The 12,424-nt window shown below is 41.8% G+C and overlaps 1 protein-coding gene across 2 annotated transcripts in view; it reads right to left on the bottom strand.

Moving 5' to 3' along the window:
- Nucleotides 1-305: 305 nt before the first annotated feature.
- The window catches only part of Map3k7 (mitogen-activated protein kinase kinase kinase 7), a 60,603-nt gene continuing 48,484 nt past the window's right edge, over nt 306-12,424 (bottom strand). For both annotated transcript variants that reach the window (XM_036177758.1, XM_036177759.1), the window contains 3 exons: nt 6,815-6,876; nt 5,410-5,525; nt 306-2,813 (listed from right to left, as the gene is read on the bottom strand). In XM_036177758.1, coding sequence (XP_036033651.1) covers nt 2,633-2,813; nt 5,410-5,525; nt 6,815-6,876 — 359 coding nt within the window. In that variant the 3' untranslated portion in view covers nt 306-2,632. The remainder of the gene's footprint in view (nt 2,814-5,409; nt 5,526-6,814; nt 6,877-12,424) is intronic.

Genomic DNA, 12,424 nt, shown 5'->3' with positions numbered 1-12,424 from the left:
AAGAAGCCTCCTTCAGTTACATAATATGCACAAGAGTTTCTACATATCATTTTACAAGAAATTTCTGAATGACAGGAGTAAAGGAAAACTTACTAACATGAAGGAGGGAGTCAGGTGTGGAAGGCACGTGCATGCGCACACGCACACGAGGAAACAAGTTCACTTGTAATCTCTGGCTATAGCAGGAGATTAAACTAGGAGCATGACAGAAATTTGAAGGAAAAAGACTTTCGCTACTTTAAAAAAATACTTCAGCAAAAAGTGGTTGACCATTTGTAAATAACTTTAAGCAGAGCTTTTCAGTATGTAGGGTAACATTATTAACTGACTTTTATTCAATCCAGAACACAGTTTTACCGCTGAGGAGGATCTCTCTCCACATTACACAAACTTTGCTTCCTTTCCTGGAAAAAAACAAAATGCAAGTAGTTTCTGTGCAGGGACTGTGATTCTTGGACATCATTTGGCAAACCTGTCTGCCAATTCAGTACTCCCATCCAGAAAGTTAGGCTTGAATAAACTGTAGAACAAGAAGTAATGACACATCTGGTTCCTTGGTTATTTGAGGGTTTTATGGGTAGAGTCATTGAGGAAACTGGTATGGATTCAAGTACGCATGTTGTCGTTTTAATCTTCAGAGACAGCTGGAACCTTAAAAAGAACATCTGAGTGTGGCAATGCACTTACTTAGGCTGTCCGGGGAGGACCACTACAGTATTGGAAGCCACAAGGAACTGACCACAAGCAACTGCTGAACAGTCTTTTGCCACTGGTACCATGAGTAAATTTAGTCTTTTCTTCTATTTACCTGTTTGGATGCGTTTATCAAGTGACTGCATACGATGACGCAGATAAAATTTCCTTTTAGTTCTAGGATGACCTTGCAAAATAAATTTCTGGTTAGAACTGAGATTATAACCATGTAACATGAGATCTAATGGAAAGTCAAACTTAGCACTCATATTTCGAGATACTTTTGACATGCTGCCTACAGGAGCCCACACCCCTTTGGAGCAGTACCAGATATACACATAGGTAGCGACGCCAGGGAGAAGTTGGCCTTTGTCATCTCAGCCTACAGCTATCTCATTTTCTCTGCTAGTTTTACTTCAACTATTAATGCTGGGCTTAACATTAATTCCACCTGACAGAATCTGGGAACGATAACCTTTATTTAAGTGAAAGAAGACACTTAGTTCTCAGGAGGAAGGCACATATTACTATAAATTGTCCTATACCTTTATTTGTATACAGAAGGGATTCATTATAAAACTCAGAGAGGAAAAAGTAATGGAAGAAAAGTTACCTGCTTTAGCATTTTAAAGAACAATTTTGATAGCTTCATGTGCTCCTCTGAAACAGAGCAGGAACATGATAGATGTCTAAGAACCACAGCAATCATGCTTTCAATTCCACAGTGTTCTCTTTACAAACATGAACACTATAAAAACAAGACTGACGGCAGCCTTATTTAAAAGACATTCTCATACTGGTATCAAAATGTAGTAATGTGGACTGAAAAAATAGAGCTTAGGGGATTTTTTTTTCAATGGCATTTTATTATTTACCTTTAAGTTATTTTGAAGGTTGGTAGTAAACTTATTGTTAACAATATAAATATTTTCTTTGTAAGTGCTGAAATTCTCTTAAAAGCATGGGAAGGTAGCAGTCATTCCAGATCGGACTTCAGAGAAATCAATCCTCCAATTATCTATGGAAAGTGGGTTTTCACTTCATCTTCCTACTCAGGTCTCCTGATTTGTCTGCATATTTGCTATCATAAGCAGACATGCCTTTTTAGCTGGGCCAATCATTTATGTTTCCATTATTTTTCAATTTTCTACAAATATATCACAACACGATCCAATAATTGTTGTAAGGATCATTTAAGCTAGACCATGTTCTTTCAATTTCATCTGATACTAATATTAAAAGTCAGAAAAGCTTCTGTTTCTACACGGAACTGAAAATCCTTAGGGCATACAAAAGAGCACACATTCAGTATCTCATAAACGATGTTCAGCCTAAAGAAAATCACTAAACTTGCTTTCATTAAACACAGCTGCCACCACTTACCTTTAATATTAACAGATGGAACTACATTTAATATTGCTCCAGGATGTTGGCACAAAAACCTGTCTTTGAACTCAGCATAAACGTTCTGTACTTCCGTAATGTACCACCAGTTATTTATAATACCCTGTCTTTCTGTTGGTGTACACCAGCTTTTGGAAAATAGCAGACTTTTGAGATGAGCTCTAAGAAGAACATCCTTGAGGTTCCACCTTCTACTACAGAGAAAAGGACGATTCTTGCACACAGTAGCTGATGTGATACCCCACCTGTCAGCTAGCTCATACCAGGAGCATGCATATACAGCCAAGTTTACTGGATGTGTTCTGAAATTGAGAACTCTTGCCTTTCCAAGCCACAGGTGCTATCATCTTACGCAAGAAGACAGTGGACTGTATATCCACCATAAGAAGAAAATAAAGGACATACAGATGCAGCAAATATAGGCATTTGGCATTCAGAACACGCCAAAAAGCTAACACACACGAATTGTCATAATAGTTTGTCTTTTCTTAAAAAAAGGTCTTTGCATATTTTAAAATTTAACGGTCCCAGAGAGTCATGAAGTGCCTTGTCGTTTCTGCTGTTGGCTTCTGATGACCTCTAGTTGTTTTTTGCATTGCTGGTAATAAGTAGAAAGGCTTTTGTTTTCATCTAAAAGCTTTTTATGTTCCTGTACCAGACGAGATGTATTTTGCTGGTCCTTTTCATCCTGGTCCAATTCTGCAACTAGTTCTTGCCTAAAAACAAATTACACAATAACATTACACATGGTGGAAAGAGCTACACCTTTAGGTGATGAAAGAAACTCAGTTAATGAGAACCTTTTCTCCTTACCATTCTGCAGGTTAAGTGTTCTACTCCAATACAATCCTAGGACAGAATGGAAATTACCACCCACTCTTCTACAGTAACCACACAAGAACCACAGTCGTTTCAGTAAGTACTTAAGGCAATCAGGGAAACAGAGAAACCCTGCAACGTTTCAAAAAACTTCATTTGATATCCTCTTCATTTGGTAGGAAGAACAAAGGTTCCATCCAGCTCCAGGCTGGTAGAACTGTGTCCTAGTTCACACTCCACTTTCATATGCCATTATATCTCAATCCATATTCTGAAGTCTCAGTCCCATTTAACTATAGCTCCAATGACAGAACATCTGCAAGCTAATTAAGACATTACAGCACCTAAAGTTCTTCTCTGCTCTGCAACAGCAAGAAGAGTATCTGTCGACATTCTCAGGAGATCCCTATTCTTACAGGCAGGTAAGCTTCAACTCCCTCTCTTCGGAGGATATTGAGAATTAGCCCCTGAAGCAAAAGACTCCTGCATGTAAATGAATAATGAGGTCTTATTATTCAAAGTAGCTTCCTGACATTTATCAGGTAAACTAAGTATTCAAGTTGGTGAGATGACCAGTGGGTAAAAAAGGCATGAGTTGCCAAACCTGAGGCTGAGTTCAATCTCAAGAACTCACACAGTGGAAGAAGAGAGTAGTACCCCCAGCTGTCCTGTGACACTGCTCACACAATAAACAAACTAACTAAAAATGTAAAGCAAGTACTGTGGTCAAGTGTCACAGTTTTCACAGTCACCTAGAGCCAACATTTCTATGTTTAAAAACAATTCTTTATTTTTATTTGATGTGCATTGGTGTTTTGTCATGATGTTGATGGGTCCCCTGAAACTGGAATTATAGACAGCTGTGAGCTGCCATGGGGGTGCTGAGAACTGAACCTGGGACCTATGGAGGAGCAGCCAGTGCTCTTAAGCATGGAGCCATCTCTCCAGCCCCTCAACACTTGTATTTTGTTAACAGAGAATTCTTCTTTCACATAGTTAAATGTGACAAGGCAGGTTAAATACAGAAATAAATGCAGGGCTCCTCCCCAAACACAAAATTTCAGAAGTTCCTTAGCTATGCCTACATAGGCTTCCAGACCATAATATTCAACTTCCTATTTGAGATCTTTAGGATACCAACTTAGATTCCTTTATATTATTATACTATTTTCCTCTTTTAAAAAATTATTCTTGTGTTATTACATTGATATTATTGTGTGTGTGCATGAGTGTGCATCCACATACACACCATGGGTAATGTGTGGGTCAGAGGACAAACTCCTTCCATCAAGCAGGCTCAGGAGATGGAATTCAAGTCGTCAGGCTTGGCTGCCAGTGCCTCTACCCATTGATGTACCTTACTGGCGCTAGCCTCTTTCTGAAGCACAAGTACAGATGATTTCTTACAAATTACTCTGGAAAATAAGAATTTTTACTCCACTGCAAGTTACTGTAAGAATTCTATTTCCATATATACATTTATCAGTTTTTTTCTAGAACATTTAGTTGTCAATCTTCACAAGTCTAAAATTTCACAAGGTTCGTGCTTAAGTAAATACCAACCTTTTAACCTAACCAAACCAAACCAAATCAAACCAAACCAAACCAAAAGCACCTGTGTGGAAATAAGCAGGAGTTTTTAAATACAGAAGGGAGGCAGTTTCTATCACTCTCAGGAAATCATAGGTGGCTACAAAATTACTCCTAAACACTCACAGATACAAAATAGAGCCTACTGTTACAGTATCCCTGCTCTAGTCAACACACACTGAAAAGACTGTGAAAACTTTGCCTCACAGAACATACTCAACTGAATGCCAGGAACCAATAAAGCTTGTAGTGATAACTCTAAACACCCTTCCACTGTTTGACTTTGACAACATTAACTTGAGTATGCAACCAAGATTATTTTCCTTAGCACTACATGATGTCATCAAAAGGGTGAGTTTTGCATGAAACTGGTTAAAGGATGCTTATAGTTTAACACAAATCTAGATGGAAATACCTTTTGTATTTATTCATTAGCTTATTTTTTGAGAAAGGTCTCTAGATGGCCTTGAACTCACAAAGATTCACCTGTTTCCACTTCCTGAATGTTAAAATTTAAGGCACATGTCACCACACCAGCCTAAAGATTTATTTTTAATGACGTGTATGTGTGTGTGTTTGTGTGGGTATGTGCACATGACTGCAGTACCCTCAGAGGCTGGAAGAAGGTACTGGATACCCTGGAGCAGTAGTTACAAATGGCTGTGTGCTGGCCACTGTGGGTGTGGAAGTAAACTTGGGTCCTCTGCAAGAGCAACACGTGTGCTTTTAATGTGCTGAGCCATCTTTCTAGCTCTTGGAAATAAGTTTAATTGACTAATTTTAGGACTCTTAAGACAAAAATTTCTTAAAGTTTTTTAAAATAATATTGCTATCTCAATAATATTTTAAATTAAAAAAACTAGTAGGTTAAGTTTTTTATTTTTATTTTTTTAAAGGACTTACTTTCTCTGTAGTAACAACGCGATTTCAGTTTGAACTTTCATATACTCCTGTGCCATTTTACAATGCTGTTCAAACACTGCCATGGATTCTTTGGAATTTGGGCATGGTGCTAGAGGCTGGAAAGAAAGCAGAAATGTTAAAAAATAAACCTCAGTATCTACCTAAGATGATGGTTAAGGCAGAGACTGACTGACATATTTTTATAGCACTAAAGCAATGTAAGCAAAAGTAAGCGTGGTGAGGAGCCCACCAGGTTTCACAGGACAGTGCCAAAACCTGGGCCTCAAGAGTTAGACACAGTAAACAAAATGAAATAAAACTTACGGGTGTGAGAAAGAGACTTGTAGGGAAAGGGTGCAACAGCGTGAAGAGGTAAGAATGTATGTAGAGGTGAGTGGATTAGGGTCACCAGGATGCACTTCATACATTCATGAACTGCACCAAAACAAATTTTCTGAAAGCTGTTTTTAAGTGTTACTCTGTGTCCTGGTAAACTTGGTGCTCCCTTGTCAGCCAATTCAGAATGGCTGTGATGAGACCAGGTGAAGCTTTGGGATGGCATTTCCTGCTACAGAGCTGGAACATACTAAGGACCCTTCTTTTATTTATTTATGTATTTATTTGTTTGTTTTTTGAGACAGGGTTTCTCTGTTAGTTTTGGTGCCTGTCCTGGATCTTGCTCTGTAGACCAGGCTGGCCTGGAACTCACAGAGATCTGCCTGGCTCTGCCTCCCGAGTGCTGGGATTAAAGGTGTGCGCCACCACCGCCCGGCTCTTTTAATTGGACAGGACTGGGCTGCCCAGGTGGACCTGCAATTTTCAGTCCTATCTGCCCTCCAAGTAGCTCAGACTAATGGCACATGCTGGGCTCCCAAGATGCTTATAATTCTGACATTTATAAAGAAGCATTGAAACACATTACATACGCTTTCAGTCATTATGAACCTAAGGACCCAACACAAAATGCTTAAAAAGGAAGTTTTGTATCTTAATACACTAAAAAATTATGGCATGAAAATGCTATACTTGGCAGTCTTACAACAGAGATATGGACCTATTTTAAGATGACTATAGGGATGAGAACATAAATTATGTCAATCCTAAGTAACTTAAAAACAGTTTAAAAAAAAAAGAAAGAAAAGATTTTTGAGACAGGTTCTCTTGTGGTTCAGGCTGACTTCAACCTCTTTTGTAGCTAAAGCAGACCTTGACCCTCTGACCCTCTTGCTTCTGCTTCTCACTTGCTGGTCTCAGAGGTGTGAGTACCATGCCTGGCAAAGCCATTTACTTTACTGTGATTGTGAAGTTGGGTGAAGGGGGTCAGCTAAAAGCATAAGAAATGCACAGGAACACACTGTGAATACCATGAACTCTCCTAGGAGGAAAAGCAAATGTGTTCCTTTACCTGTAGCTGGTGATCCAGTGTAAGATACGCCATTGGGATGGAGTTATCTGAGCCATTGGTATCTGGAAGCCAAGCATGCATTTTATTTATTAATTCATGAATGTAAGTATTCATTTGTTATAACAAAAAACAAGTGGGAAAGGGTATGAGATATTATCTCTCCAAATATTATTAAATAAAAGTTACTGTTATTGGTAATGAACAGGGTCTGATTCTGAATACTAAATGAAAAAGGGGGAACATGTGGTCACAGATATTAAAATACAAGCATATTCTACAATTTAAGTTGGCTCTAAACTGAATAGGATACTATATATTAAAGATCACAGTCCCTTGTTTAATTAAAAACAAAGAGACATGGCACATAGCCTTTATATTTTTGAGTTTAAACTCAGTCCTAACTGATCCTATGCAATTTAAGGCCACATCCCTTTCCCCAGGTTCTGTTCACCAGGAACTGGATCAACTCGGTCAGTGCTAGTGTACATAAGAAAGGCAAAAGCAAGTGTTCTGGAGTCTTCAGATAGTTTTCAGGTGACACAGATGCTGTTGTGAACAACCCCAGACTGCCCCTAACGAGACACTATCGGTGAAAATACACAACATGAACAAACAATAGAGACAAAAGAGGCATTTAGGACGCTGGCTCAACACCATGTTCTAAATAGTTATATTGGTGAATTCAAGCCATTAGCCAATCTTATCAAAAGTACTCAAAGTATAGGTCTTGTTTGTTTCAAAGGAGGTAAAACTGCCCTCCCACTTCAAAGACTGGTTATGGATTAAAGCAAGGTCATACATGATGGCGATGGAGACCCTGCATAGAATCCAGTGAAAACATGAGGAAATGAGATGACCCACTCAGACACTGCTTTCCATAAAACTCAAATGGGATGAAAGTGATAGCTTCTTTGGAGGAAGAATGAACCATCTTGAAAAAGTTTCCTCAATTAAACACTTCCCTCCCACGGCTCTTCCCCTCAGTCATGGCTACCTCTCCACCACACTCACTGTAGCAGCATGTAGTCTCTGATGGGCACTTCACAATCAAGTAGAATTTGTTGGTATTTCAGAAGCACTGTGCTGGTTCAAACAATGAAAGCTTTGCACAAAGGGAAAATTACGGTCCTTTATTGGATTTCATCTTTGTTTTGCAAAACCAAGGAGTGGCATTTCACTTTCTCATTTGTACCTAAGTTGGAATACCAGCTTCCAGTTTCTAATATTAACAACTGCTCACAAGATAGCATGGTTATTACCCCATGAAAGTTTATTTTTACACTTACTAATTAAACATGACCTCTTCTGATGAAACATTAAAACTCATACTGTTTTAGTTAAGTAAGGCAAAATTTCTGTTTTTCCAAACATAATAGATGTTAACATTGTCCTTTCTTTACAGACATACTTCTTTGGTGGTGGGTTGAATGAGAATGGCCCCCAAAGACTCATATATCTGAATATTCGGTACCCAGTTGGAACTGTTTGGGAAGAATTAGGAGGTGTGGCCTTGTTGGAGGTGTGTCACTGGTGGTGGACTCTGAGGTTTCAAAAGACTTGTGCCACTTCCAGTGTTTCTCTTGGCCTCTTATATGAGGATCCTAATGTGAGCCTTCAGCTGCTGCTCCAGTACCACGCCTCCTGCCTGCTGCCATATTGTCTGCCACGGTCATGGGCTCTAATCCTCTGAAACTGTAAGGTCTACAGGATGCCTTGGTCAAGGCTTCTTATTACAGCAGTGGTAAAGTAACTAAGACATACTTCTTAATAACAGCTGATCTTATGGAAAATTCCAAACGGCTTCATCTTCCAAGGCTTAAGATACCACCTTCCTTCCTGACTTACGAAACACGAATCAAAATCTTCGCTTAGCCACATGGAGCCTGGGGTTTGAGCCCAAACCTGTGGCCTTGCTGGTGACCAGGGACCATGCTGGTGCCAGAGCCATCCTGATCTGAGTGGCTGGGGCTTCCACCTGGAGCCAGGTTGTTGATTGGGCTGAGTTGCTGGTGAGGGCCATGTCTAGGTCTGTGGTTGAGCTGCAGGTGGGGTCTGTGTCGAAGTCTGTGGCCCCGGTTTCCACTAGGGCCCCCATATGGACACCTAGGATGTGGGCCACAACCTGTGGCCTTGTTGGGAAGCCATGTTACAGTTGGGGACCATACAGATCTGGATGGCCTATGCTGCCACCTGGGACATATCATCTGGGTCCAGGCATGTCTGGGTCTGTGGCCCTATAATGGCCAGGGTTTGGATTGACATATGTGGCTCCTGTTGCCACTGAGGGCTGTGAGGATGCCCAGGGTCAGGTCAGCCACCTGAGTCCAGGTTGGTGTCCAAGGGCCATATTGCCTTCGGGGCCATGTAGATCTGAGTTTCCTGAACTACTACCCAAAGCCATGGTAATGTCTGGGCCAGGGATACAGCTGAGGGCCATGTCCGGGTCTATGCTGATGTCCAAGGCTCCTGTTACCATCAAAGGCTGTGTAGATGCCCGAGGTTTGGGGCCATGTTGTTGTCCAAGGGCCATATTACCGCTGGGGCCTGTGGCGATCAGAGTGGCTTGCACTGCCACTTGGGGCAATGGTGACATCTAGACCAGTGGCTGCTGAGGACCATGTCTGGGTCCGTGGTTCTACCATGGCTGGGGTCTGTGCTGAAGTATGAGTCCTGTACTGTCACCAAAGGTTACATAGAAACCCACGGTTGGGGCCTCAACCTGAGGCCCTGGTGGCATCTAGGGGCCATGTTGCTGCCAGAACCATCTCAACCTGAGTGTCCAGTGCTTCTACCCAGAGCCAGGATGTCATCGGGCTCAAGCTGCTGCTGGGGACCATGTCTGGGTCTGTGGTCCAGGTGCAGCTGGGCTCTGCATTGATGTCTGTGGCCCATGCCACCTCAGGCCCATAGGAAGCATGAGATGAAATCAGAGGGCCAGGTTGGGCTAGCTGCACCCTTCGCTGATCCTGGGAAAGCTGGCTTTGCCTCTTGCTGGACACGGTAACAAGAGAGCTGACCTATGCTATATCGGGAGAGATGATCCCACCCCTCACAACAGGGGAAGAAGAACTGACTCTGAGGCCTTGGGCCTAGGAGGGCTGACTTTGCCCCCTTGTCTGAGGCAGGTGGCCCCAGTGGCTCAGAATGACCAGCTCAGCTACCACATCCCACAGCTGGGACCTAGGTTGGCCCACCCTAACATCTACTCCATCTAGGACCTGCTGGAGCTCATGAAGGGACTGGTCCTGTGGAACAACACCCTCAGGATTTCCATGACTCGGGGTAGCCACAAGGTATCTATCCCAGAAGAGCTCCAATGAGGATCCAGTGATGATGGTGTATTAGAAACCAGAGGCCTTGAACAAGACCAGTGATTCATTTTAATGAACATTTGCTAATAAAGCTGACTGGACAACAGGGTATACTGTGTGACACATTGAGGCTCCCAATGCTGCCAGGCGAATGAAGAGGTAGAACTGTTTGCTTGCTTGCTTTCTTTAAATCTTTTAAATTTTGTTTTGTGGGGGTGTGCTGCAGAGGTGAGAAGAGGATATGAGGGGATCAGTAGGGGAGTGGAATTGGGGTACATGATATGAAACTCCCAGAGAATCAATAAAGAAGTTAGATTAAAAGTAAAACAAAAAAACGAACAAAAACCCAGAGGCTGACATTCAGGAAACAATACCAACAACTGACAAAAGGATTTCATGAAATTATAAAGCTTCTTCACAGGAAAAAAAAAAAAGTTAAGCTGGGTGTAGTGGCCTTTAATCACAGCACTTGTGAGGCAGAGGCAGGCAGAGCTCTGTGAGTTTGAAGCCAGCCAGGTCTACACAGCAAGTTTTGAGGACAGCCAGTGACAGACTCTGAGATCCTGGCCCTCTCACAAAACAACCAACCAACCAACCAACCAACCAACCAACCAACCAACAAACCAAACAACCAACAACCAATCAGTTAAGTGAATAGAGTCTATAGAGTGGGAGAAAAGTCTCTGATGGCTGAATGCATGACAAAAAAATAATATTTGGAATATACAAAAGAAAAAACACTCAAGAAATCAAGCAGCCAGCCAATCAGCTCAGTACATAAGCTAGTAAGTAAAGAGTTCTCAAAAGATGAAACACAAATGGCTGATAAACACATGAGAAAATGACCTGGTTAAAGCCCAGGGCTGATTAGGTTATAGGTCCTAGAAGGGACTCTGTTATCTTACTAAATTAACAGGTTGTCAACGTGCCTTCTAAATATTTATGTTTACATCTATAGGTTAGTGTTGCTCTGAGCCTCGGCAGTGGTTAATGCAGAGACTCATTACTGGTTCACGTGTTATGTTCTAAATGGGAACTCTGTATCAATGACCCCAAGGCTTAGAACATCACAGAGGAGGAAGGAGACTCTGAGAACCAGAGGATCTGAATGCTGTGAATGCTGTCTGATGGACAGGACGTGGGCATTACACTCATGAACCCAAAGCAGCTATGGCTACCTGCACAGGATCAAGCCAGTCAACATCCCAGCTTGCACTGGGAAGAGGCTAAGCAGTTGATGGCTGCCTGGGGAAGGGGAGTCACTAGCATTTCTTGGAGGGGTGTGGCTGTTGGTAGGTTGCCCATGCTTGGTGGATGATCCGAACCCACGGGTATCTGAAGTGGTCACTGGATTCAGTGGGACATAAAAAAGAAGAAGACACGAAGGTGGAGGGGGACATGTTGGGAAGAGGGTCCAAAGGGAGTAGGATAACGGCTACTTATCCCATGGGGATGGGTAAGACACACTGTGTACATGCATGGCATTGTCAAAGAATAAAAGATATTCCCATGGGGGAAAGTCCCTCGAAAAATGCTCAATCTCACTAGTCACTCTGTGTGTGTGTGTGTGGGGGGGAGGGAGTACAAATGAGAACTTACCTGCAATCTCAACTCATCTGGCAGAACGGCACCTTATATACATTGCTGGTAGAAATGTAAACTTGTCCGGCCATCATAAAGTCAATGTACAAGTTCCTTAAAGCACTAAAAGCAGAGCTACCACTTGACCTAGATATACACTCCTGGGTATTTACCCAAAGGACTTTACGTTCAACAAATTCCAGCAAAGCTTACACATCCATGCTTACTGCAGCACTACTTATGAGAGCCGAGTTACAGAACTCATGGGATACCCAACAACAGAGGAGAAAGAAAATGTGGTAAGTATACACAGAAGTTTTCAGTGTGTCCTTTGTAGGAAAATGGAGGCAACTGGAAACAAACTGAACTGGTCTACAAAAAGCATTTTATGTTTTCTCTCATTTGTGTCTTTATGTGACATGGAAGTAGAAGGGAACTGTCCAGGGGGAACGAAGAGGGCTAGCAGGAAGGAGAGGTGAAAGAGAGAGGGTATGGGTAAAGGTATGTGCAGCATGCAGTATGTACTTCCGTGAAAATGGCCTTCTACAACACAGACTCTTGAACAAGGAATACACACCATGGAAATTAAACAAAAAACTGAGAGAGAGTAGGGCAGGCGTTGGAGTAGGGGGTGGATATGTTCATGTATGAAATACCAAATAATGTCTAATAAAAAGCAGAAGTGGAGATAAAGATGATGATGGTTTTTTTTTTTTTT

The sequence above is a fragment of the Onychomys torridus genome, chromosome 2 (genome assembly GCF_903995425.1).
Source record: "Onychomys torridus chromosome 2, mOncTor1.1, whole genome shotgun sequence".
NCBI classification, from domain to species: Eukaryota; Metazoa; Chordata; class Mammalia; order Rodentia; family Cricetidae; genus Onychomys; species Onychomys torridus.
The sequence above is the reverse complement of the archived record's forward strand: the minus strand, read 5'-3'. Positions and strand labels throughout refer to the sequence as shown.